The sequence below is a fragment of the Siniperca chuatsi genome, linkage group LG12 (genome assembly GCF_020085105.1).
Source record: "Siniperca chuatsi isolate FFG_IHB_CAS linkage group LG12, ASM2008510v1, whole genome shotgun sequence".
In the NCBI taxonomy this organism is placed as follows: domain Eukaryota; kingdom Metazoa; phylum Chordata; class Actinopteri; order Centrarchiformes; family Sinipercidae; genus Siniperca; species Siniperca chuatsi.
In genome coordinates, this window is record NC_058053.1 from 10,732,267 (window position 1) to 10,754,497 (window position 22,231).

The window sequence follows — 22,231 nt, forward strand, 5'->3', positions numbered from 1 at the left end:
AGAGCTGTCCTACCATACTGCCTTGTCTGGTGCTTATCAATGTACGAGTGGCAGACCCTGTGCCTGTCAGTGTTATCCTTATGTGTTTAATCTGCCCCCCATGGCACCATCAAAGACAGTCAGGGGCAGAGATGGTCTATAGGCCCACTGGTTCAATTAATGCCATGTGTTCAGAATGAGCCTTGGCTGAGTGACTGTTTTGTCTAAATCCAGTTCAACTGGCCGGTGAACATAGTGGAGTATTTAGCAGCTAAAGAGCCAGATATTTCGCTCAGGAGTTGGTAGAGACTAAAAACAGAGCTAAAAGAAGAGTGTGAATATTGGACTGACGTTCACCAGGTGGTCAGAAACACGACTCCAAATGAATGCTAATGTTTCTCCCTAATTGCTGGATGTGTAAATAAGCAACTGTTCACCAAGTTCACCATATCAATTGAAAAGGTGTTAATATGTCAACGTTGATGTTTGCAACTTGTTTCTGCTGTGGCTAAAAAAAATCAGTCATTACATGTTTAAAAAAAATTACATCACAACAATTGTATCACACACAATTTTGGAGACTGTGAAAACAGTCTTGTGAAAGCATAGTAACACACATGGCACTACAGCACTGTCTTTCATACATTCACTTATTGCTTTGTAGCTCAGCAGAATGGAACAGGTAAATCTTTTTTTTCAGGCACATAGTACAAATTGTTGTCTGCACAGAGGGGATAAGCATGCCTGAAAGCTTGTTGAGCCTTATTCTACACTTTAACTTTAATGCTTGTTTGATGCTTGTACCTGTACATATTGCATTATCTTTCATTGTATGTGAACAGCTGTCAGTAAGTTACAAGCCTGAGTGGATCCAGATAAATAAATCACCCAACATGAAGTTAACCAGCTTATCAGTCAGACTGTCAGGAGCCTGTCATCATCAGAAATACATTTAGCTTGAGCCTGCCAACAACAAATACCCTGATCCTGCGTAATGATTTTTCCCTCTAACACCAACTTTAATTTCTCTGTGTAATGAACTGTACACAGACGAGCCTGTCGACAGGAGGGACGGCAGTGAGAAAGGTGTCCCTGCTGAATTTGCAGCTGTGGCCATGAAGAAATAGACAAAACATGATGCTGAGGTTAATGGGCTCAGGGGTAACATCTAGGTTTGGGGGGCTCAGAGGATCTCTCTCCATCCCGCTCTGCTCTTTTTCTCGTTTTGTAATTCTCTCTTGTGCTTTTGTTGCTCTGTAGCCTCCTGGTGGTTAGGTGAGGCAAAAGCACACTGTGCACATGAAGGAAACAGACGGTGAAATGCAATTTTAAAGCTGAATGCACAGGCTTCATTTTGTTGTCATGAAATTTACCATATCTTAGCCAAGATGAGCCCACATTTAACCTTGTAGTCTTAAGCGTTATAAAGTTACAGCATAAAGTAATATACTATAGAAGCCATGTCTAAAACATTTAATTTTCAAGAGCAAACTAATAGTTTAGTTACCGAATCTAATGAGTAGAGTAAGGTAAAGTAAGCTAAAGTTTTAATGTTCCTGAGGAACATTTGGCCCCCAGACAGCAGTCAATGAACACAAGCTGCTGCTGCAGGTCTCCACAGTTGCAGCAACCCGGAAGTACCAGAATGATTTATCATATTGTTCTATGTCTTCTTATTTAAAGCATGTTTATAAGTTCACATGGCAAAACAAATGCCAGCAGAGACGTATAATGCGTTACTCAGGATTTTGTAAATTTCAGGCTTTTTAGGCTCAAATTACATGTAGCCTTCACTGCAAAAACTCTATTTCTAAGTAAGTAAGATAATCTAAAATTTTGATTATTATTAGAAAATTTAGTCTGACTTGTTTTGAGTATGGATTGGATTATCTAGTGCTGACTATGCAAAGCTGTTTGACTTAATTCAAGTAAATGCCATTTGCCTTGTCTTCACTCGCAGTTTAATCTTATTTGGGGATATGTTTAGCTACATACAAGGTACATATCTGTTACAGGGCCTCCAGCATGATTTGACACTTATTTTAAGTTCTGAAGTTTCAAGACAAAAACATCTTATTTCGAGTTTTAGTCTTATGGCTTGTATGACAGTATATTCTCAACTTTATCTTGGGGCAATTTAATTTCAAGGTTTAGACTTTTGTTCGCATGAGTTCATTTTTTTCAACCTGTCACATTCCATTGATAACAGCAGTGTTTCATACGGTTTATGGGACATTCAATACAATACAATCCTATCATCGCAGAATAATTATTAGACCTAACACCCTTCTCTGATGATCAAAATAATATAAACCAAAGCATATCATACATCTACAGCAATGATTACATGTGTGCCAGGTACAGACGAAGTGATGTAGACACTTCATGAAAAAGGACTAACTTTAAAGCAACTCCATTGTATGTGTATTTTCACAATGTCCATTGTTAATATACAAGACTAAGACATTTCCATGGCTAGAGCCACAGCACCAATGGTTAGCACAAGAGACTCCCCAGTTCAAAATTGTATGTTCTGAACGTGGTTGAGCAAGGCTATATATGGATATACAAGTCTGTGTGAAATTTTGTTACCTAGGAATAGCACTCATCTTATTTTAAGTAATTTGATCTTGGTTTAAGACTTGCGGTAGCTGGACTTACTTTTATGAAACCTCATCAAGTGAAAATGACTTACTGTGTTGGGAGACAAATTTGCTTGTTTTAAGCAAAAGAAAGCTCATACCTAGAATGTTTTCAATGACATTTAATAGGGCATTTTTGCAGTGTATCAGTAGTTATCACAGTCACCAAAAACAATTGTTACATTTGAACAGAATTGCATTTTTTCTTCCATGCAGACTCCACCCACAATAACTGAGAATGATATGCAGATGAAGATGGTTTTCCATCCCCAGCATCTTTCATTTGTGGATGCCTATAGGGCAAAGCCCTTGTTCAGCAAATGAGGGGATAGATGGAAACTCATAACGCTTGTAGACTTATGGGGCACATGAGTAAACGGCCTGCCTTGGTGCCTGTTGCCTAGCTACCGCCTACATCCGCCCTTTATGATTTTTTATTTTATTTCTTTTCTTTTTTCTCTTGTTTTGCCAGTGTAGAGAGAAGATCTAAATTAAGATGATTACATCACATGCATATGTGAATGTGTACATCATGTACTGTATATGACATTATGTCTCATTCTTTCATTCTGTCCCTCCTTTTACAGGCGTTCCCTCTTAGTTCTTTGTTTTACTCTCTTTAACTCTCTATACTTTCTCTATACTTTATGTCGCACCTATTTTAACGTTTTGCATCGCAAACCATAGGACAGCATGCCACTGTGTATCAGGAACAGTCTAGTTTTTAAAGGACTACTACATGGTGCTGCTTATTAGTTATTACTTATATTATTACATTGTATTATTATACTGTATTATCATCATCAACCGGTAAACCCACTTGGTAATTCACACTTATTTTATCTTATACTTATACCCACCTGGTACTTAATTTATTTTCTGACCTGTTTTTATAGTGTTTATAGTGTATTGTATTATTATATTTTTTGCTAGTACTTTCTCCTGAGTGCACTGACGTAAAGGCAAGCTGCTGTAACAAAGAGTTTCCCTTCGGGGATCAATAAAGTATTTCTGATTCTGATTCTGATTTCTGAAAGCACATAAGGCTAATTATGTTGAACTTTATGTAGTGAGAAAGTTTTCTCTCAGTGCAAGTACACTGCAACCTGTGAAGACAGATTTTGTAAGGTTTCAAATCAACAGGTGTTACTTTCAAATGTGTCTTCAATCTAAGCAGTGTTCCCGCTATACAGCCAGCACATCCAGCGTCATTTCTTTTTTATTATTTTAGCATATCTGGGCCATCGTAGACACATGTGTCACGGTCACTTTTTTCCTGTCAGTCTTTTTCTATATCATCTAACTGTCTGATGTACTTATCCTTCTGCAACGTTGTGTTATTCAGTTGGTTTCTCCTTTAAACTGTGAGCACTGCAAAGAGCAGAGCAGAAAAAAATAGTCACAAAGAGCAGTATGCCAGCAGCAGTGTTGACTATGTAAAGACAGAGGGTGAAACTTATCCTGTGCCACAACTGTATATGGATTGTAAAATAAAAGTCTCTTTAAACATTCAGCATGCTGTGCAATAAATATATTTAGCAAGTCCAATAATGTTTGCGTGTTTTTCAGAAGGTACAAAGGGACAGCGTGTGCTCTCGGCTGAGGCTTAGTGGCTGAAATGTGGCTGCTGGGTTCAAGAGAAATGGAAGAAAGAAAGAAGTTCCCAGCTGGAATTTTACAGTAGGTTTATGCTATTTCTTTTTTTACTGCACTGCTATCATTACTCACTCTTTACAGTGGATTATAATTATTGGAGATGTTAGGCGATGCATGTATTTGATTTGATTTGATTTTGCACTTGTATGCTGCGGTTTTCAAGGACATTTGAAAACTTTTGGTGCTAAATTGGATGGTTTATTCACTTTTATTACCTTGTCTCGAACCTTTCATACAAACAGTGTAGGACGAGTGGTGAAGAGATAAGACTTGGAGCACTTATTTTGAATCAAAGGTTAGTTGCCAATTTAAAATGCTTGCCATTTGTCTTGTTGAAATAGGGCTAAGGGTTAAGTTAATGATGATTTTGTGTGACTGAAAGTGTTTCACGTCTTTGGATTTGCCAATGTTTATCATTATTATTATTTCTAGGAAGTCTGCCTTCCCATGCGTGAAAATAAACAAAATTATTTGACAGGTCCAGTCCTGTGCCAAATGTCCTTAACAGCAATTGTGGGCCAATAGTCCTGATGGTGGCGCTACAGCAACCGTCTAAAGTTTAAAACTTTCATAACAAATCAGTTGTACGTGCTACCACTTTGCAGCTTTCACCAAAATGTAGGCAGAATAGTTCACATGCTTCAAGCTGTCAGAAATTACCCATCACTCTGTTTTTCTCAAAAACTGTAAAACTAATTAAACCTATCTCCTCCCACATTTTTTCACTCAGTCGACACCAAATTTGTCTTCAGACTGTCCTCCACAAACGACCCAGCCAGATTTTTGAAATTTTAAAAATTGAGCCCACAGTACATCAAAATGTTTTACCATAAACAGTACAGTAAACAGCTTCTGCAAATTCTCAATAAAATAAATCTCTTATTAGTCATGGTAGATGTAATGTGGTAAATTTCAGAATTGTATCTCAAAAGCAGAATTTTTGACAGTATTTTGAATTCTATCCTCATGTAAACCATTGCAGTCAATGGAAATAGAGCATCTTTAAACATCAGTTTGTCATTTATGGAGCAATTAATCTTTGTAAAAAATAAATTATCGACACCTCTATGTTGTCTAGATACAAAAAAAAGTCCACAAATTCTCAGAATTTTGGCTTGATAACTGAATTTTTGATACTAGTTTTAAATCTGCCTTCAAGCCGTTAGCACAACCCTGGCGGTTGCATAACTCTTAGTGTGAAGCCACCTCCGATTCTCCTGTTTCTGCGGGTAGCTCAGTGTGCTCATGATGTGCCATTGGTGACAAAGGAAGGGAGTTCAAGACCCTGGTGATGAACATCTTATGTCAGTAGTCATCAACCCTGCTCCTGGAGAGCTGCTGCCATGCATGTTTTAGGTAGCTCCCCCACTAACACACCTGATTCTAATGATTAACTTGTTATTCAGCCCTTGACAAGCTTCAGCTGCTTCCGCTCACATTTTTTGCTCTTTTGACCCGAAACCAACAAACAGCTTCTTGCTTGGCAGGTAGCACAGCAAGATTATGACTTGCCCTTAGTGTCTGAAGTTGTGAGTGTGAGTCTTGGGTGATGCAGAATGAAAATGCTAGTGTCTACTCGCCCATTGTGGTGTGTGGATTAAAGAAGTGTTACTTTGGCTGATGGACTGCATTTGTCCTCATTTTTTCCTCTTTCTTCTTCTTCTTCCTCCTCCTCCAAATGCCAACTCACAGCTGTATAGCAGCTATAATTTCTTCATGTACAGTAGAAATAAATGAGAATTTGTTGAACAGAGCTATAGTGAGCACACTGTTGATTTTCTATTAATATATCTGCTCTTAGAAGAGAAAAATACAAAAAAATAAATAAAAATAAATAAAAAACATTTGCGGAGAAACAGAATCTCAGAAGATTACCAAAAACACTTGACAACAAAGTTAAGTGGTTCTAATATACTAAACTGAGAGCTGTAAATGAAGGTGGGGATAATGTCATTTAACTAGCAAATATTTGACGCTGACATTTACTTAATGAGGAGAGATAGTAATCTGCAGTTTCAAAACCTGCTCCTGTTTCCTCCTATGGACTGTTAACCTTTGCTGTTTGTTGAATATGTTGATGAAATTAGCCCTCTTGGATGTGTTTGGGCAGTGTTTGTGCTGTGGTTGGTGAGTCAGGCGCAGCTCCGGGCAGATGGTGGTCAGACTGGTGCATAAGGTACGCTTGATATTCATCAGGAGAGCTGACCTCTGCCATGATGTATTCAAGCATCCAAACAAACCTCACTCAGAGTTTATCCCTGCATAATGAATGGATGCAGAAATTCAAAAACAAAACAAAAGCCATTTTCAGCTCTCAGTTTCACTCCCACTTCCCCACTCTCATGGTTTGGTTTGGGTAAAAACAGGGATGTTCTGAAAAAATTCAGTTTAAATGTTTATGTAGGTTTGGAGAAGGAATTCAAGGTTGGTTATTTGAAGAATTTGCTAGTAGCGTAGGGTCAATCGACAAAGTTCACTGTGTATTATTAAAAGAAAATGCACACACCCACAATCACCCATGAAATTCTTTCTCAAGTAAGAATCTCAAAAAATAGGAAACACTGCAAAGCGGCAGTGAGTGCAGTTTTGTTGGCTGAGAGAGATCTTTGACACTTTTTGCTACACACTGCATAGGCTGCTAAAAACTTTAACACTCAATAGTTTTGTAAATAGTTTTAGTGCAATCCATTCAATGATGTCCATGTCCAAACATTTTTCCTACTCCTCTGAAAATCCAAAGAATATTATGGTTGATGTGACTTTATCATTACTTGTAATGATTTATAAGCATTGTTAGCTTGTAAGACTTATGAAATTATATGGTAACATTTTATAATAGACCAAATGATCAAATAATCAGCTATATTAGTGATTAGTACACAATTTACCTTTTCAGCTTTGTCCATGGGGAATTCAATTTTCACAGAAATTACATTATAAATGATTACCTACATTAGTGATGGACTGTGTACACTGTATTTGATAATTGTCTGTTTTTGTCACACATGCTGTACGTCTGGTAAACATGAGTACTGACTGTGAATGTATTGTTCTTGACACTTGCTAACATTGTTCACTTGGTGTTACTGTACAATGATGCATAGAAACACACACACACACACACACACACACACACACACTGTGTCTTGCCGGCAAAGGCTGTTAAACTGCTAATGAGCAGGCAATTAAGTTTTATATAAGAAGTGTCATGGTGCTTTGTTTATTGCAGCTTTATGTGGTGTAAAGGGGCAAAACATTGTCTTTAAGCAGATAAGCACACACACACCTCCACATGCACTCACATGTTGGCAAGTTTATTACACATCAGGATGAACTATGATGGCCCTGAGAGCTCAACGCACTGCAATTTAAGAAAACACATGTAAATAGACGAAACACAAGCAAATTAAGAAAACGTGCAGTATTTAGAAAAACTGCTGCAAAGTGAAAAAACACAACCAAATGCAGCAAACTGCAAAACAGATTATTTCTGTATTTGGGTGTTTTCTCACTTTGCAGCATTTTATTCTTAATGCTGCACATGTTTTCTTAATTTGCTTATGTTTTTTCTATTTGCATGTTTTCTTAAGTGGCAGTGCGTTGAGCTCTCAGGGCCACCGTAATAAACAACCAGAGATGTGCCATCTCACTTTCAATGCCTTCTCTCACTTTTCACACATGCACACAGACACATGCAAACACACAGTCCACCTGGTACAATGTATGTACGGATGTGATACCTGTGAGAATGTCTCAGCGCACTCTGTTCCCACTGCATCAGTGGATGGATCAGTAGTCTTTGGAGTGTGTGTCTGTGTGTGTGTGTGTGTGTGTGTGTGAAGGGAAAGGAGGAGGAGGGGGATCTAGGACAGGTGCTTTAAGAGAACCCCTTTGACTCATAGTCTCTTCACTAATTAAGTTTAGGCTCTTTATGTGCATATGTATGTGTGTGTCTGCGTGTGTGTGTGCGTGTGTGTGTGTGTGTGTGTGTGTGTGTGTGTGTGTGCGGCTACTTGTCTATCCATGGGAAAGGTTTGGTTTTTCCACTCCCTCACTCTTTGATTATTGTTTTTTTTTTACCTGTCTAAAAGCACATTCAGTCTACTCAAGTTTGATCTAAGCTCTTTGAAGCTTCCATTTGCTGGTATTTTAAAATATCAAAATTCAACATTGACATTTTGCCATTTTCTTTCCAAATGCTATAGTTCCAATATGTGCAAGTGTTGTGTGTTTCTTCCTGAATTTCAGCTGACTGACCTCTGAAACAGTTTAGAGCACCATGGGACAACAGCAATCTCCAATGAAACTAAGGAGAGTATTTGGAATGAAAACAATAAAACATTTTTATGTACTTGTCTGCAGCAAAATTAAGTATTACAGTTGAACCAATTCAGGGTAAGATATACTGATTACCCATACCCATCCTGTGCAATCAGACAACTATATTCATCATATCAGAGTGAGACAACTCTGACTGGACCATGTCTGATCAATAAGTCAAATATAGAAACTAAAGGTAATATTTTAAAGGTAGAGTTTCCCAATCATAGTCTACTTTCTGTATTTATGTTGTGGTTACATTTACTATTGATTCAACCACATCAACTGCTTACATGTAAGGCTTATCTGCAGTTAAAATGTTAAAATGTTTTAACAAAATAATGTCAGCTAAAAATGGAAATGAAAGTATAAGCACACACAGAGATGGTCAGGTAGACACACACAACCTGCACGTCAAGTATGAAAACACTTGTTTTTTTTAATCCCTCATCATTGTACACCATTGTTCCTTATTCAGCAATCATGAAGAATTATTAATCTGGTCTTTTCGTATAAAGTATACATTTCTGAAGAATAATTTTAATTATTTGCTGCTAAATTGTGGGAGATTTACACTAGCTTACAGATTGATATAAAACAGAGGTGGTTCAGTCTCTATGTGCAAAAATAAGTCTGCATTTGCCAGCAGGGAAGATGGTCTTTAGCCTGAGTGGGAGTCGCTGGCTGAAATGAAAGAAGAGAGAAAAGTATTTTAAGGATGATACTGGTGTTGGTGAGATTGTTTTTTTCTATTGTCGCACAGCGTTACATTCAGTTGTCTCCCTGATATTGGGGATTTGGTTTCTATTCATTTCAAACCTGCTCGGGTGAAATGAGATTTGTCAAAGTCCATTTTGATTTGCTTGGCTATTTGTCACAAAGGCTTTCTTCATCAGTGCTCAGTCTCATTGGGTTTTGTTTAATCAAACAACTGATTTAAGATTCACATCTATCAAGGTTGCATACTGAAGGGAAGATGGAAAAGAGTGACTCCCTGTCATCGCCATTCGGATTTATATTTGGATTTTAATGCCTACAAATGTGACACATTTTTGCCACAATTAAAAGACATTTCTCTAAAGATTCTTTCAATATGGAAATGGGTCAAACTGAAGTCCATATACTATCAAAAAATGAAAAGAATTTTCAACTTCTGGGCGTTTTAACACAATTAACGTGTGCATTTCTTTACCCTATAACTGAGTGAATGAATAAAGTCAGCAACCTAAGTGAAAAATGTTTGTTTAAAATCCGTTTTGTGGAGAGATTTTGTCAAAAGTACTAAGTGCATCCAGTCCAAATTTACACTTTAAGCGAGTCGAATCGTGCCTGCCACCCACAAGCTATTTTCCACCTGCTGCCCACCTACATCAACAATAGTGAAGCAGAGCCCAAGACAAACACAAACACAAACAGACACAACAGAGTGCACATGGTGGCCACGCTCCTCAGATTAACCTTTGTCCTCCCCGATGAGACCTGTTGTCTTTACTTGGAGCACTCTGCGTTCAACACAATATGGACACCAAAGTGAAACAATGCTAACCTTTTCTTCTACTCACTCAGGGATAATGCTACATGAGTTTTTGGTTGTGGGCTAATGGGGTAGGGCTAAAGCAGTGCTCCTGACCTCCAGGTGAAGCCGGGTCTATCCAACAAAAAACATCCAATTTACACCTAAAAGCTGCTGTAAGGCAATTCAATCTCTGTGGTAAAAGAAGTGTGTTTTTCTAAGTCGAGTTTAGCATGTGTAGTGAGGGTACACACATGCAAAAGAAAGTAGAACAATTGGTTTGAGACAATTTGTGCTTCATGCCAAAGCTTATTATCTATTATCACATAAAACTAAACTGTTGTTTTAATGAGTGCTCACTACACTGCACACTTTCCCGTCACAACTACAACACAGCCCTGTAATCAGGAAGAGGGACAGAGAGATAGCAAGAGGGGGGAGAGGAGAGGTGGAGATCGGGTTTCTCAGCCGCTCTGTACCCTAATCCTGGATTTGAAAACGGGATGAGGAGAACGCAGGTAAGGACAAACACAAGTAATAACAGCACTGACATGGATTTGGTAGGTGGGGGTGAGCAGCTTGATGGGATATAGGTGGCCTCATAGGTCGAGAGAGGGGTGGTTAGTTTTAGATGGGTGGGATATAAATACCTGCAGTAGACAAGGGAGGCAAATTGCTGAGGGTATGAAAGACACTGGCTTACCTGCATCTATAATAGAGAAAAAGAGACAGTGACATACATTGCAGAGCCCCCAATGAGAGAAAGCTCAGTAGCTGAGAAACACCTTTGAACAGATATACCAGTGGTAGTAACTTGAACCTGAAGCTCATCACTATTCATCTTCGTCTTGGCTGATGGTGCAGGAGTGCTTAAAACTGTGAGAGTTCTGGCTGAAGTGCTGACATTCTTTTCTCTTTGAGAAAAAAGGTAACCTATAACAGTTTTCTACCTGCATATTCCCAAGTGACTGAAGTGAGAACTATGCTTGACTGAGCCAGGGAGAAAACGACAAGAAGACGATACCGGAGGTGAAAGAAGACAAGACGCAGTAAGAAAAAAGGCAAGGCAGAACAAGAGAAGGCCAAAGAAGACGAGACAGAGACAAAAGGCAAGGCAGAGTAAGACAAGACTATACAAGACACAAGAAAGGAAGGCAAGGAAACAGATTTCAAGAGGACAAGACAAAAAAACACACAGGACAAGGGAATCAACAATGGGAGACAAAACCAAATAAAGCAAGAGAGGACAAAGCAAAGAAAAGAAACCAGTTAAGGGATCACGTCAACCTTCAGTGTACTATTGGGACCATTCGAGAGGGGCCAGAGAAGAATGGCATGCCAGGCATTTAGTGCCGACTCTTTCACCCCACTTGCTGGAGACTCACCCTTGCCAATCCTCATGCACCACGCCTCTGCCAGTGACTGCCTGCCAACCACCTCCCATGCTCACAGCATGGTTTCTGCAGGTAAACTGGGCTCAAATACTCTTCTGTCCTGTAATGTCAAACATATTTTCTTTTGTGTCATTCTCTTCTTGTGTGTGCTTTACCTTTGCCTAATTTGTTCTGCAAAAAATAGGCTTTCACAGTTGTGAAGTAAGAGGAGAATGGAAGATTACAGTGCCTGAATGATATGGACCATACCCCACATAATGTTGACATGATGTTAAATCCCAGCTTCTAAGAACTACTTCAATCTTCCACTTCAGCCTTGTGAAGTTACACGAAGAAAGGGTATTGGCATTGTGCCGTTTCTTGATGTGACAAAGCATAGATGAGGGCATTCAACAGGAATTTGCTTGTGTTAACTATTGATTGATTATATAGGAAGTCCTGTGGGTGCTGCAGGTGAGCTATGTCTCATGTAGGGCTGCAAGTTGCTCCTATAGACCTCTGATTGACCCAACCATACTCGCCCCCCCCCCTGCTGATACCTCCTTATCAAGGTGCAGTTTAGTTGTGTTCTCAGGGAATAGGGAGGATGAATTAGATTGAAAAATACATTTATTCAAAGACGATCCAAATTATGTAAATGTATCTAATCAGCTGGTTTCGCCCAGCTGTCTCTACTCACTGTATAATTGGTTTGAGGATATGTTATCAGTATGACAGACTCCCCAAAGTCTTTTTCACGATGGAGCATTATGGAGAAGACTTCCTGGGGGTTTTAGTGTCTGCTGATTGTTACAGTTTAGAATAGACTGGATTATATCATGAAGAACATTAGTCATACAATACATTTATATTGCAGCAGGTTAAACATATCTTGTAAAATGGATTTTTCAATTTTTTCTATTTTGAGGATGTTGCTTTGCCGCAACAAAATTTTGACCTGGCCTATATTTGTTTTCTGTCTTCCAATGAGTCTATGAACAAAATGTGAAATGTGGACGTCTAAAATAAATGAAAAAATAAGTCAAATTTGCAATTATGGCAGGATTGTAGAACAATAAGTACATGAGTGTTTGTATTACTGTACTAACTCAGAGGATGCATGCATTAGTGCTTGAAGTAAACACCAAGCTGTATAAAAAGATGAATACATGAATAATTGTGTTATAAGCAGAGGACATGACCAGAGCAATGTTCAGCTATATTTAAATACACTTAGCAGAGAAGAGCACCCACAAAAGCAGAGGTTTCAAAGAGAAGTCCCAATCTAGCTGGGAATCAGTATCATAACAAATGTAACAATGCAAACCATCTGTTGTCTAATTTCCCTGGTTTTATAAGCATATGTTTTGGTTTGCTGCTACTTCTGTGTTCTTTATAGGTTCATTTCAGACCACTTTTTAGAAGGTTGTGAATTTGACTGTATTTACAGAGCAATTCTAAGCTGTATTAGCATCCACTTCGACAGCTGACACAGTAGCTGACATTTCTAGCGTCTAGTTTAAAGAAAAAATGTGTTCAACTTGAACTGTAATCACATCTCTCTCTGTTCTGTCTGCACTAGCATCAGACGCTTCATCTTTCTCTCTCTTTCTGTCTCTCTTCTCTCTTTAATGGGCTTTTTAGTGGAAAGTTTTAGTCTGCGTGACAAACTGCATGTCCATGACGTTAATGGAACCCACTTGTTATGAAATCAAATTTAAAGATATTAGTGTATCTTATGCCAACACATAGCAGATGTTTCGATAATAGTTTTCGAAACCCCACATAAGTCAAACTCTAGTCTGAAGTGTATTTAAAGCTGACCTGTACTCAGATCAGATCCTAACTAACACGTCTCTCCAGTTCTTAGTTTGTTGATCTTTTGTTCTGCGGTCAGATTGTCACCACATTTTTCTCCATCAGTATCATCTGGGCTGTCACTGGGTCAGTCCTCCAAGCGCCCCCACATGCACCTGTCCACCTCTTCCCTCGGCAACCCTCTTGGCAACGGACCCCCGAGCCTACATTACCCAGTCACCCCCTGTCACTACAGCAACCAGCAGACCACATATGGCATGATGGCAGGTGAGTGGTGGTGATGGTATTTGTGACAAATATTGCAAGGCTGTAATTAATCTAGTACTGCTAGTTAATCAACAAAAAAAAATCATTATCAATTCTGATAGTCAATTAATCATTTAATTCATTTATTAAGCAAAAATGCCAACTATACTCTGGCTCCAGCTGTGAAGATGTTCTTCTTTTCTCTGTTTTACATCATTGTTTACTGAAAATCTTTGAGTTTTGGACTGTTTGTCAGACAAAACAAGCAATCTGAAGATGTCATTAAGGGGTCTGAGACATTGTGATTTTTCACTTTTTTGACATATTATAGATTAAACTATTAACTGTCATATACTAGTATATTTGGAAATATCAGTTACAGCAGTGATTGAATCAAAATATTTCTGATGAAAATAATACTTAGCAGAAATTACAATGTCGACAAAGATAATTGTTATGACAGTATGTTGACAGTAAACAGTGATGCTGATGATGACAACGGTAATGATGAGGGTGGTATTTATTTGATGCTGACAATGATTATGATTAGGATGAGGGTGATTAAGAGGATGATGGGAGTTTTTTTTTTTCATTCCAACCTGGCACAGTCCGATCACATCCAGTCATGTTAATCAGGGTGTTGGATCATGGGGGCATTTAAATTAAAATCTACAGTCTGAAAAGGCCTGACTCACTATATTATTCAGTTTCAGTCATGTGTGGACATTATCTAGTCACAATCTGCATACTAAAAATAATGTAATTTATTTAACATACAGGAAAGACAGGTGTTAACATTGAAGTGTCACATGTGTCACTTTATTTCATTTTCAGACTCTTGTTTGGGTCCGGGGCATCCATTCAAAACTTCTTGTTGAAGAAGTGACATTACAAAATCGTACTAACAATGATGACTATGCTAGAGGTTCTGAGAAAATGGAAATTGCAATATATTGTACATGGTAACGCCTGTAGTGATTATGATAATAAAGACGTCTCTCTCTCTCTCTCTTTCTCTCTTTAGCTCAGGAGATGCTCTCTGCCAGTATTTCTCAGACTCGTATCCTGCAGACATGTGGGGTCCCTCACCCAAACATGGTGAGCAGTGCAAACCCATTGCAAGGTAATGATCAGATACACACTCTGACTATCAGTCTGTCACACACATACATACACACATAATCATTCCCTCTCTTGGCCTGCAGTTAAATTGAGCAGACAATTTGTTTATTTCCATTTAATTGCTGCCAGTTAAAATCAATTTCAGACTTGATTACTTTGCCTAACGCTGGAGCTCTTTAGCGCACTTGTTAAACATAACTGTCAAAGACAGCTTGCCACTTCCTCCCTGTCCTGCAGAGAGAGCAGAAACATGAATGTGGAAGTGGTTATTTGAAAACTGTCAGCAGGAATAGTATTGGTGTTTAGAGATTAAAAAATTTTTCAAGTCAGTCATCAGTCTTTTTACACCACAAAATATTTTTGACAGTCAACATTTAGCCCCAAATAAATTGATCAAGTAAAGCAGATTTTGTATGTCATTTATAACAGTTGTCTAATTTAAACAGAAAGGGAGCTCCCTCTAATTATTGATATCATGGCCTTTCCAAGTTTGCAACTTTTCATATTAAAGCTAAAATGCCAGAGCGATGATATTGATTTAGGATACATTTTCTAAACTTTGATTGTTGCTTATTTAATCATAAATATTACATTTTTATTTACTGTCCAAGTAAAATTAACACCGTTGTCCCTCCTTTTCTGAAATCATTGGTAAGTAGTAATTGTTACTGTGCACACGGTGAGTGAGTCAGGGACAATGGTCTTCTTGGAGGGGGGAGTAACTTCTGTTTCAGTGTTTAGCAACTCAGGATCAGCCATGACATATTGTAGTTTTAAATCACTATATTACAGCATTGTAGTTTCTGTGCCCCAGACATGAACACAGACTATAAGAAGCACCCAGACATATTCAACAAGTAGAATCTATTAGACAGGATGTCACTGTACAGGTGTCCTGCATACTAATTCCTCTGAATAATTTAAAAATAATGAAAAACTGACAAAAGTGAAGACAAAAAAGAAAGAATGAAGACATCAAAAACCTTTTAAAGCCTCAAGTAGATAAAACAATTTTTTTGATGCATTTCTTTGTTAAAGAAAGTATAATTGAACTGCAGGAGCAAATAGAGACCAAAATGAATATGGCATACAATGTAACCCTGGTGGCACAGAACAATTAACATTTGCAGAGGAAATAAGATTGCTTCTTTTAACAGACAAGACTGTTAAAAAGTAGGATTTTAACCACTCGAGTGTAGACCCGGTGACATCAGCCCTCTCCTGTAAATGTTCTAATAAAATTGTATGGGCCGCAGTATCAAAGGCTGTGCTGAAACACATTAGGATTAAAATGAAACAGCTGGCCACATTTATTACCATCAGGAGGTCTTTTGTCACTTTAATGAACTGTCAAGTGACGGATTGAAGGTGTCACAAATATAACAGTCAACTTGTTTGCAACTTTTGTCTACATCCTTTGAAAAGAAAGGTAAATGGTATATGGGAAGATAAGTGGTGTTGCTTAGCTTGAAATGGGGGAAGTATTTACATTTAGAAGACTAACAAACCAACTGTATAAAAAACATATAAGAAATTTTGTAGGAGGCATGTCAGGTGTGCATGTGAGAAATTGCCTCTGATGAATCACAAAATGAAACTTTTCAAAGTGGTCAACAGCAGCACTCAGCAGAAGGATATGTGAGAGGAAAGGGCAGGAACAGAGTTAATAGCATTAAACAGAACTAATTATGTGAAGTGAATGAGACGAGGTCAGAGAAGAAAATGGCCCTTTCATTTTTAAGATGCTTTCTTTTTTTTTTTTAATTAACAATGGAAGTGACTAAGTGTAATGTGAAAGGTGTTGCTTTATGAGCCCACAGAGAGTTATCAACTCTGCAGTTCCCATCAGCTATATGGAGTTTTTTAGCCTCCTTTACATCATCAACCTTGTTTTCAGTCACAGCAGGCAACTGTTGCAGCAAAGACACACTGTTAAACCCATTGTACGCTACCTGCCCAGGACAAAATAGCACACAGTGGAGCATTTTGCAGCTAAAGAGCCAGATATCTTCCTCAGTAGTTGGTGGAGACCAAAAACAGAGCTAAAATTAAAGTGAATATGGACTTACATTCATCAGGTGGCCCGAAACACGACTCCAAACAAATGCTAATGTTGCTCCCTATCTGCTGGATGTATAAATAGGTAACTATTGGCTAAGACGTTAGCCATAACAACTTTATAGGGTGATCAATGCTGTGGTTTCAGCTTGTTCAGCGGGCAAAAAAAAATAAATTTAATGACAACAGCATGAATTAAGTATGTTTGTCAGATTGTTTGCTTTCTATCTTTGCTCACCATAAAGCTGCTGATGCACACTCTTCGGATGGTGCACATATATAGCAGCTAGTCCATGTCCATGTACACAAAGGCTCGCGAGGTGCTTTTACAAACCCACTTCGCCTACATGTGTTTTGAACGGGGCTCGCTGTCTCCATAGCACACAAACAACTGTTGTGTGCACTGCAGCATAGCTGTGTGTACACTCCCCAGGGAGCATTGGTGCAGGCATCAGCCACAAACAAGGTAAAGTCTTTTCTCTTTCTCCAGCATGGTGAGGAGAACAGGATGCTTCTAGCTGAATCATCCAGATCTTATAAGAACCGTTGATGTTCTCAGGGGTAAAGAGTTGCATCCCAAATCCCTCACCAATAGTAAACAACTACAAGGTACAGGGATACTTTTCATAGGGTGCTCCCTCTCTTTTCAGGTGTTGATGTTAACAGTAGCATCTAAACTGACAGCAATTTAAGAGACACTGCCAACTAAGCTCTATGGAAAGGGCTTTGAAACTATAGGCAGACATATACTGTACCCAGATATTACCTCCTAGATTTAAGAAGAGATTTTAAAAGAGTGAATCCAACCTCTCCCTGACACCTTCAGTACAAGAGAAAATCACTGATGCATACAGTTTTGGCGTAGAATCTGCCACATTGCTCTCCAGCTGGTGTATAGATATGACTAAACAATTCAGCGGGTCAATGACAGCATCCATTTCTCCACTCCACTTTTGGAAACCCAATCACTTTATACACGGGGGTTGTGAGAGCTGTTACTGCATTTAGCATTGCTGCCACTAAATTCCTCCAGGGAGAGTCCAATATGTCTTTGTAAGTATGGATGTATTTGTTTATCTATTTTATTAATTTAGTTATTTTTTAATCTCCCTTATCACTGGATCTGTAAATTCAGGTATTGCAGTTGTATAATATCGTTTGCACTGCACTACAATCCCCCTAACACAAGAGGGGAGTGTTGCATTGCTCGATATAGATACAGTTTCAGCACTGTTTATACTATAAAAACCAAGCAATCTTTATGGGATAGTTCAGAGTGGACTAAACTTTTTTTCCCCACTGCAGCTGTGCATCAACTGAGTGAATGCAATGAGAAGCATCATATTCCAAATTACCATTGTTCATCCATTTGGTACTCTGGCAGTCATCTGCCATTAATACTAACAAAAGGAAAAAACTAGTGATTAGCAGCAACAGCCACCAGCTCCACTGCATCTAACCACTTAACATTAACAGCTGCCTGTAGAAATAACGAAGAATCTTGAAAGTTAAGGTTATAGCATGTGGTGTGTTACCCAAGTATGACAAACCCTTCTGTTTGAAGGGTACAGAAAATAAAGGCTCTCAGGATACATGTGGAAATAGCGGCCATGTTGCTTTCAGTGCCCTTCTGACCGTCTGAGGGTCTCCCTTGTGACTCCTACCAACTAATTTTCCTCTCTCAAGCTTCCTCTCTCTTTCTGTCCTGCCCGTCTCTCTCTCTCTCTCTCTCTCTCTCTCTCTCTCTCTCTCTCTCTCTCTCTCTAGGGTCTCTTACTCCTTGCTTGTACAAGTTTCCGGATCATGGTCTAAGCAGTGGTTCCTGTGCATTAAGCCATGGTTTCTCCTCACTGCCGTCGGCCTTCCTCTCAACTGATGAGGCCCCTGGGGGCCCCAGTGTTTTAGAGATAAAAAGTGATGCCCAAAGGAAGAACATGCGGGACTCAGAAGATGCCCCCGCCATGGACTCCCCACAGATACGAGAGCTGGAGATGTTTGCCAACGACTTCAAAATACGGAGGATCAAACTTGGTGAGTATTATTACTAAAATGATAATCATAATATTTTAATAATAATAATAATTTGCACTCGCCTTGCTGCTTCTCTGCTTGTGTGAATTCTATAAAATATTTCTATTTCTGTTTCATTTTGACCTCCAGGCTACACACAGACTAACGTAGGCGAGGCTCTTGCTGCAGTACACGGCTCAGAGTTCAGCCAGACCACCATCTGCCGCTTTGAAAATCTGCAGCTGAGCTTCAAGAATGCCTGCAAACTCAAGGCCATTCTAGCTAAATGGCTTGACGAAGCTGAGCTGGCTGGAGGTGAGTCACACACATCCACTCTACTCCACTGGCTTGTACATCATCTAGGACAGTGGTTCCCAACCTAATTTGCCTTATGACCCCTTAAAAAAATGTACTATCTACCCATGACCCCTCATCACATGATGCATACAGCAGATTGTTTCATTTGAATACGTTTTAAAGGCCTGAAGAGGGAAAACTATCTAAACTATGTTCTTTCTTCTTTCCTATTCTGTTACTCACCTCCTTGGTTGGGAACCACTGGTCTAAGAAAAATTGTGTAAGAACATTTTAACAGCTGAGGTATTAGATTTGTTTAAGATGCAAGACACTTATATTTATTCCAAAGGTTATAGTTCAGATAATCATTCCAATGATACTTAGGCAGTTGATCTGGAAATCAGTAAGTCAGTCAAAGGTCCAGCAGCTTAAAGGAAGTTAGCATACACTCAGTCAGTCTGTGACTCAAATGATTGGTCAGCTGACCTGCTTAATTTTATTTTGTAGTAATTAAAATTCTATCCTTACTGAAACCCACAAGCACACTAAAGTAACAACATATTATTTTTCCTTCCTGCAGCCTTATACAATGATAAAATAGGAATGAATGAGCGGAAGAGGAAAAGGAGAACAACTATCAGGTATCAACTGTAATGAGCAAAGATTAGATGCGTACCATACAATGATGTTTTAATTCATAGTTCATCCTCTCTTCTCTTTCCCTTGTTCCCCACTGCAGCCTGGGAGCTAAGGAGGCTCTGGAGCGCAGCTTTGTGGAAAAAAGTAAGCCGTCATCCCAGGAAATAGCCCGGATAGCCAAAGGCCTCCATCTGGAGAAGGAGGTGGTCAGAGTCTGGTTCTGCAACAGACGCCAAAGAGAGAAACGGGTGAAAACCAGCCTCAACCTCAGCTCCTGTTTGACCAAAATTAGTCCAAACTGCATCGCACAGATGAGTAAAACACAAAGAGCGATGACGTAATTTATGGTTCAGCCAAAGAGTTGCAGTTCACATCTAGTCAGATGGAGGTTAGTGAAAATGTGTGCCATTTTTGTTTTGTTTTTCTTATTTACTTGAATAGAAATGTTTCTTTACAGTATTTGAATCGGCCAGTAATTTTTCTCTCTTGAAGTTGAAACTGTGAAGGTAAAAGGTTTTCATTAACCACATACTATGTGCTGGTTTGACGCTGCAGCTACCAGACTTAACATTTAAATGTACTGAATCTTAGCTGTGCCTTGTTTGCTGAAAGTATATTAATTACACAGAGACCAAATATAATGTACTCCATCAGCACCAGAATGCAGATGAGTACTCATATACAGACAAGCCCTGTGCTTTTCTAAAAACAGATGTTAGTAATACTGTCCTTCACTTTGTTCTTGTTTGTGTTGTAGTTGAATTTGTTTGTGTATTTGTGATTCAAACTGATGCCTCTGTGTCCTCTCATTAATTACCTGTCCTATAAAAAATGTTTGTTTTATTCAACTTATATAGCCGTGGTCAAAACAGTAATATATTTAAAGTTTCACACAAACAACCTATTTATTTGAGACCTAATATATTGTGTTGATCTACTTTGCTGTATGCAAACTCTTTGATTTATGGTTTGAAGTCAGAGATATGTAAAACTTTTTGACATTTTTGTCAACAAATGGATCTGAGGTCTGCTGTTTCTCTGTTGTAAGACAGATTTGATTTTTCAAATTTGTTGATGTTATGCTTTTGTTGTTGCTGCCTTGACAAAATGTCACGCAAAAAAAGAGGAACATCAGCCAGTCACGAATCTGACCTCGTTGGGATGACTGATGTGAAATGTCTAAAGTGAAGAAACAAGCCAACACACCACAACTTACCTCTCAGACAAAATCTTTATATTCAACGTACATCAGGTACTATTAATTGGTGCCTGGAAGAGATGGAAATTAGAATGCCACATTAATATAGTGTAGAAAATGATAGGCCGTGTAAGAATGTATTGTAGGCAGATAAGAAGTGCCTTCATTCAACTTGACAGAAAATATCCAGTAAATATGCCAAAGACATAGCTGGTTAGTACAAAAATTTGCACTTGTACTGAGAAACTGTCTTGCAGTTCCCAGGCACTGGAAGGTAAATCAGTTTAATTCATTTCTGACAATAAAGGAGAGCTGGGTATCATGAAGAGATGCATGTACCATCGCTCATTTTTACTAATGTCGTAATATTACCCTATGAATACATACATTAGGAGAGAGAGACTGGTCACGTGTACAGCATTGAACTGTACAATTCATGGGTGTGTCGCTGCAGATTCATAAATAAACATCTTAATTCAGAGACAAGCAGTTTGCACTGTGATTCATGTACAGCTGTCTAACTGGAGTGTTGTCAGGGGAAATAAATGCAGCGGGGTCATCGACTGCTGACACATTTCTGAGGCTGTACGGTGGAAAGTTATTGCCGCCGTATACTGAATAGGACAAAGCTACTAAGAAGCTTCTTAGTGCTGGTGTCACAGATGCCTAAAGCCTTAATACGACTGCTCTTCAAGATACACCTCTTTAAAATGACTCTTGGTATTTTTCTTCACTGTTTATGTATTCAGAGAACATTGTGGCCATACAACTTAATTGTTTAACTTTAACAAGATGCCAATTAGTTTTCCATACATCTGAATGCATAAATGTGATACGTTACTAAACAAATCTGCTTAAGTAAATGCAAAGTGCTCTTCTGAGTCAGTTTGTATTCTGGTGTCTTGTGCTTCAAGGATCATACTGGTGATTTTGCATGTTTTCTGCTATTCAAATACTACAAATCACATATCAGTTAATGCTTTTACAGCGACCATGCTGTGTTTTTTTCCTACCATTCCACTCATCTACTGACTTCAATGTATTTCTGTATGATATAAAAATCTATTAGCAGACTCTTGGTAATGCAGTTTTATTGCAAATTGATTTTAAAAGTCTGCACTTTACTACGATGATGCCACTTTGACAAAAATGAATGCAGACTTGATGCTCGATGTGATGGAACTTGAGCAAGTTTTAAAAGTCTGCCATTCATATGGAAATGGTAACCAATGGCAGTCTGGAATGGGAGTAACAATACATCTGAATACCTATAATATACAGCATGAATTGGAAAATGGTCTGTAGAAATGTAAAGTATACATATGTAGTTAAGGTATAGTTAAAGTATACATTCGTTGTT

At 38.6% G+C, this 22,231-nt stretch overlaps 1 protein-coding gene across 2 annotated transcripts; it reads left to right on the forward strand.

Annotated features, from left to right (window-relative positions):
• Positions 1–4,198: 4,198 nt before the first annotated feature.
• On the forward strand, positions 4,199–21,942 carry pou1f1 (POU class 1 homeobox 1). 2 transcript variants are annotated; one of them, XM_044216595.1, is made up of 7 exons: positions 4,199–4,301; positions 13,407–13,568; positions 14,572–14,670; positions 18,495–18,758; positions 18,888–19,052; positions 19,615–19,675; positions 19,774–21,942. In XM_044216595.1, the coding sequence occupies exons 2-7, from the start codon at positions 13,451–13,453 to the stop codon at positions 20,012–20,014; spliced, it is 948 nt and encodes a 315-aa protein (XP_044072530.1). In that variant the 5' UTR covers positions 4,199–4,301; positions 13,407–13,450; the 3' UTR covers positions 20,015–21,942. The 2 variants fall into 2 exon arrangements, with proteins under 2 accessions (XP_044072530.1, XP_044072529.1); XM_044216594.1 differs by lacking the exon at positions 4,199–4,301 and adding an exon at positions 7,758–11,576.
• The last annotated feature ends 289 nt before the right edge of the window (positions 21,943–22,231 follow it).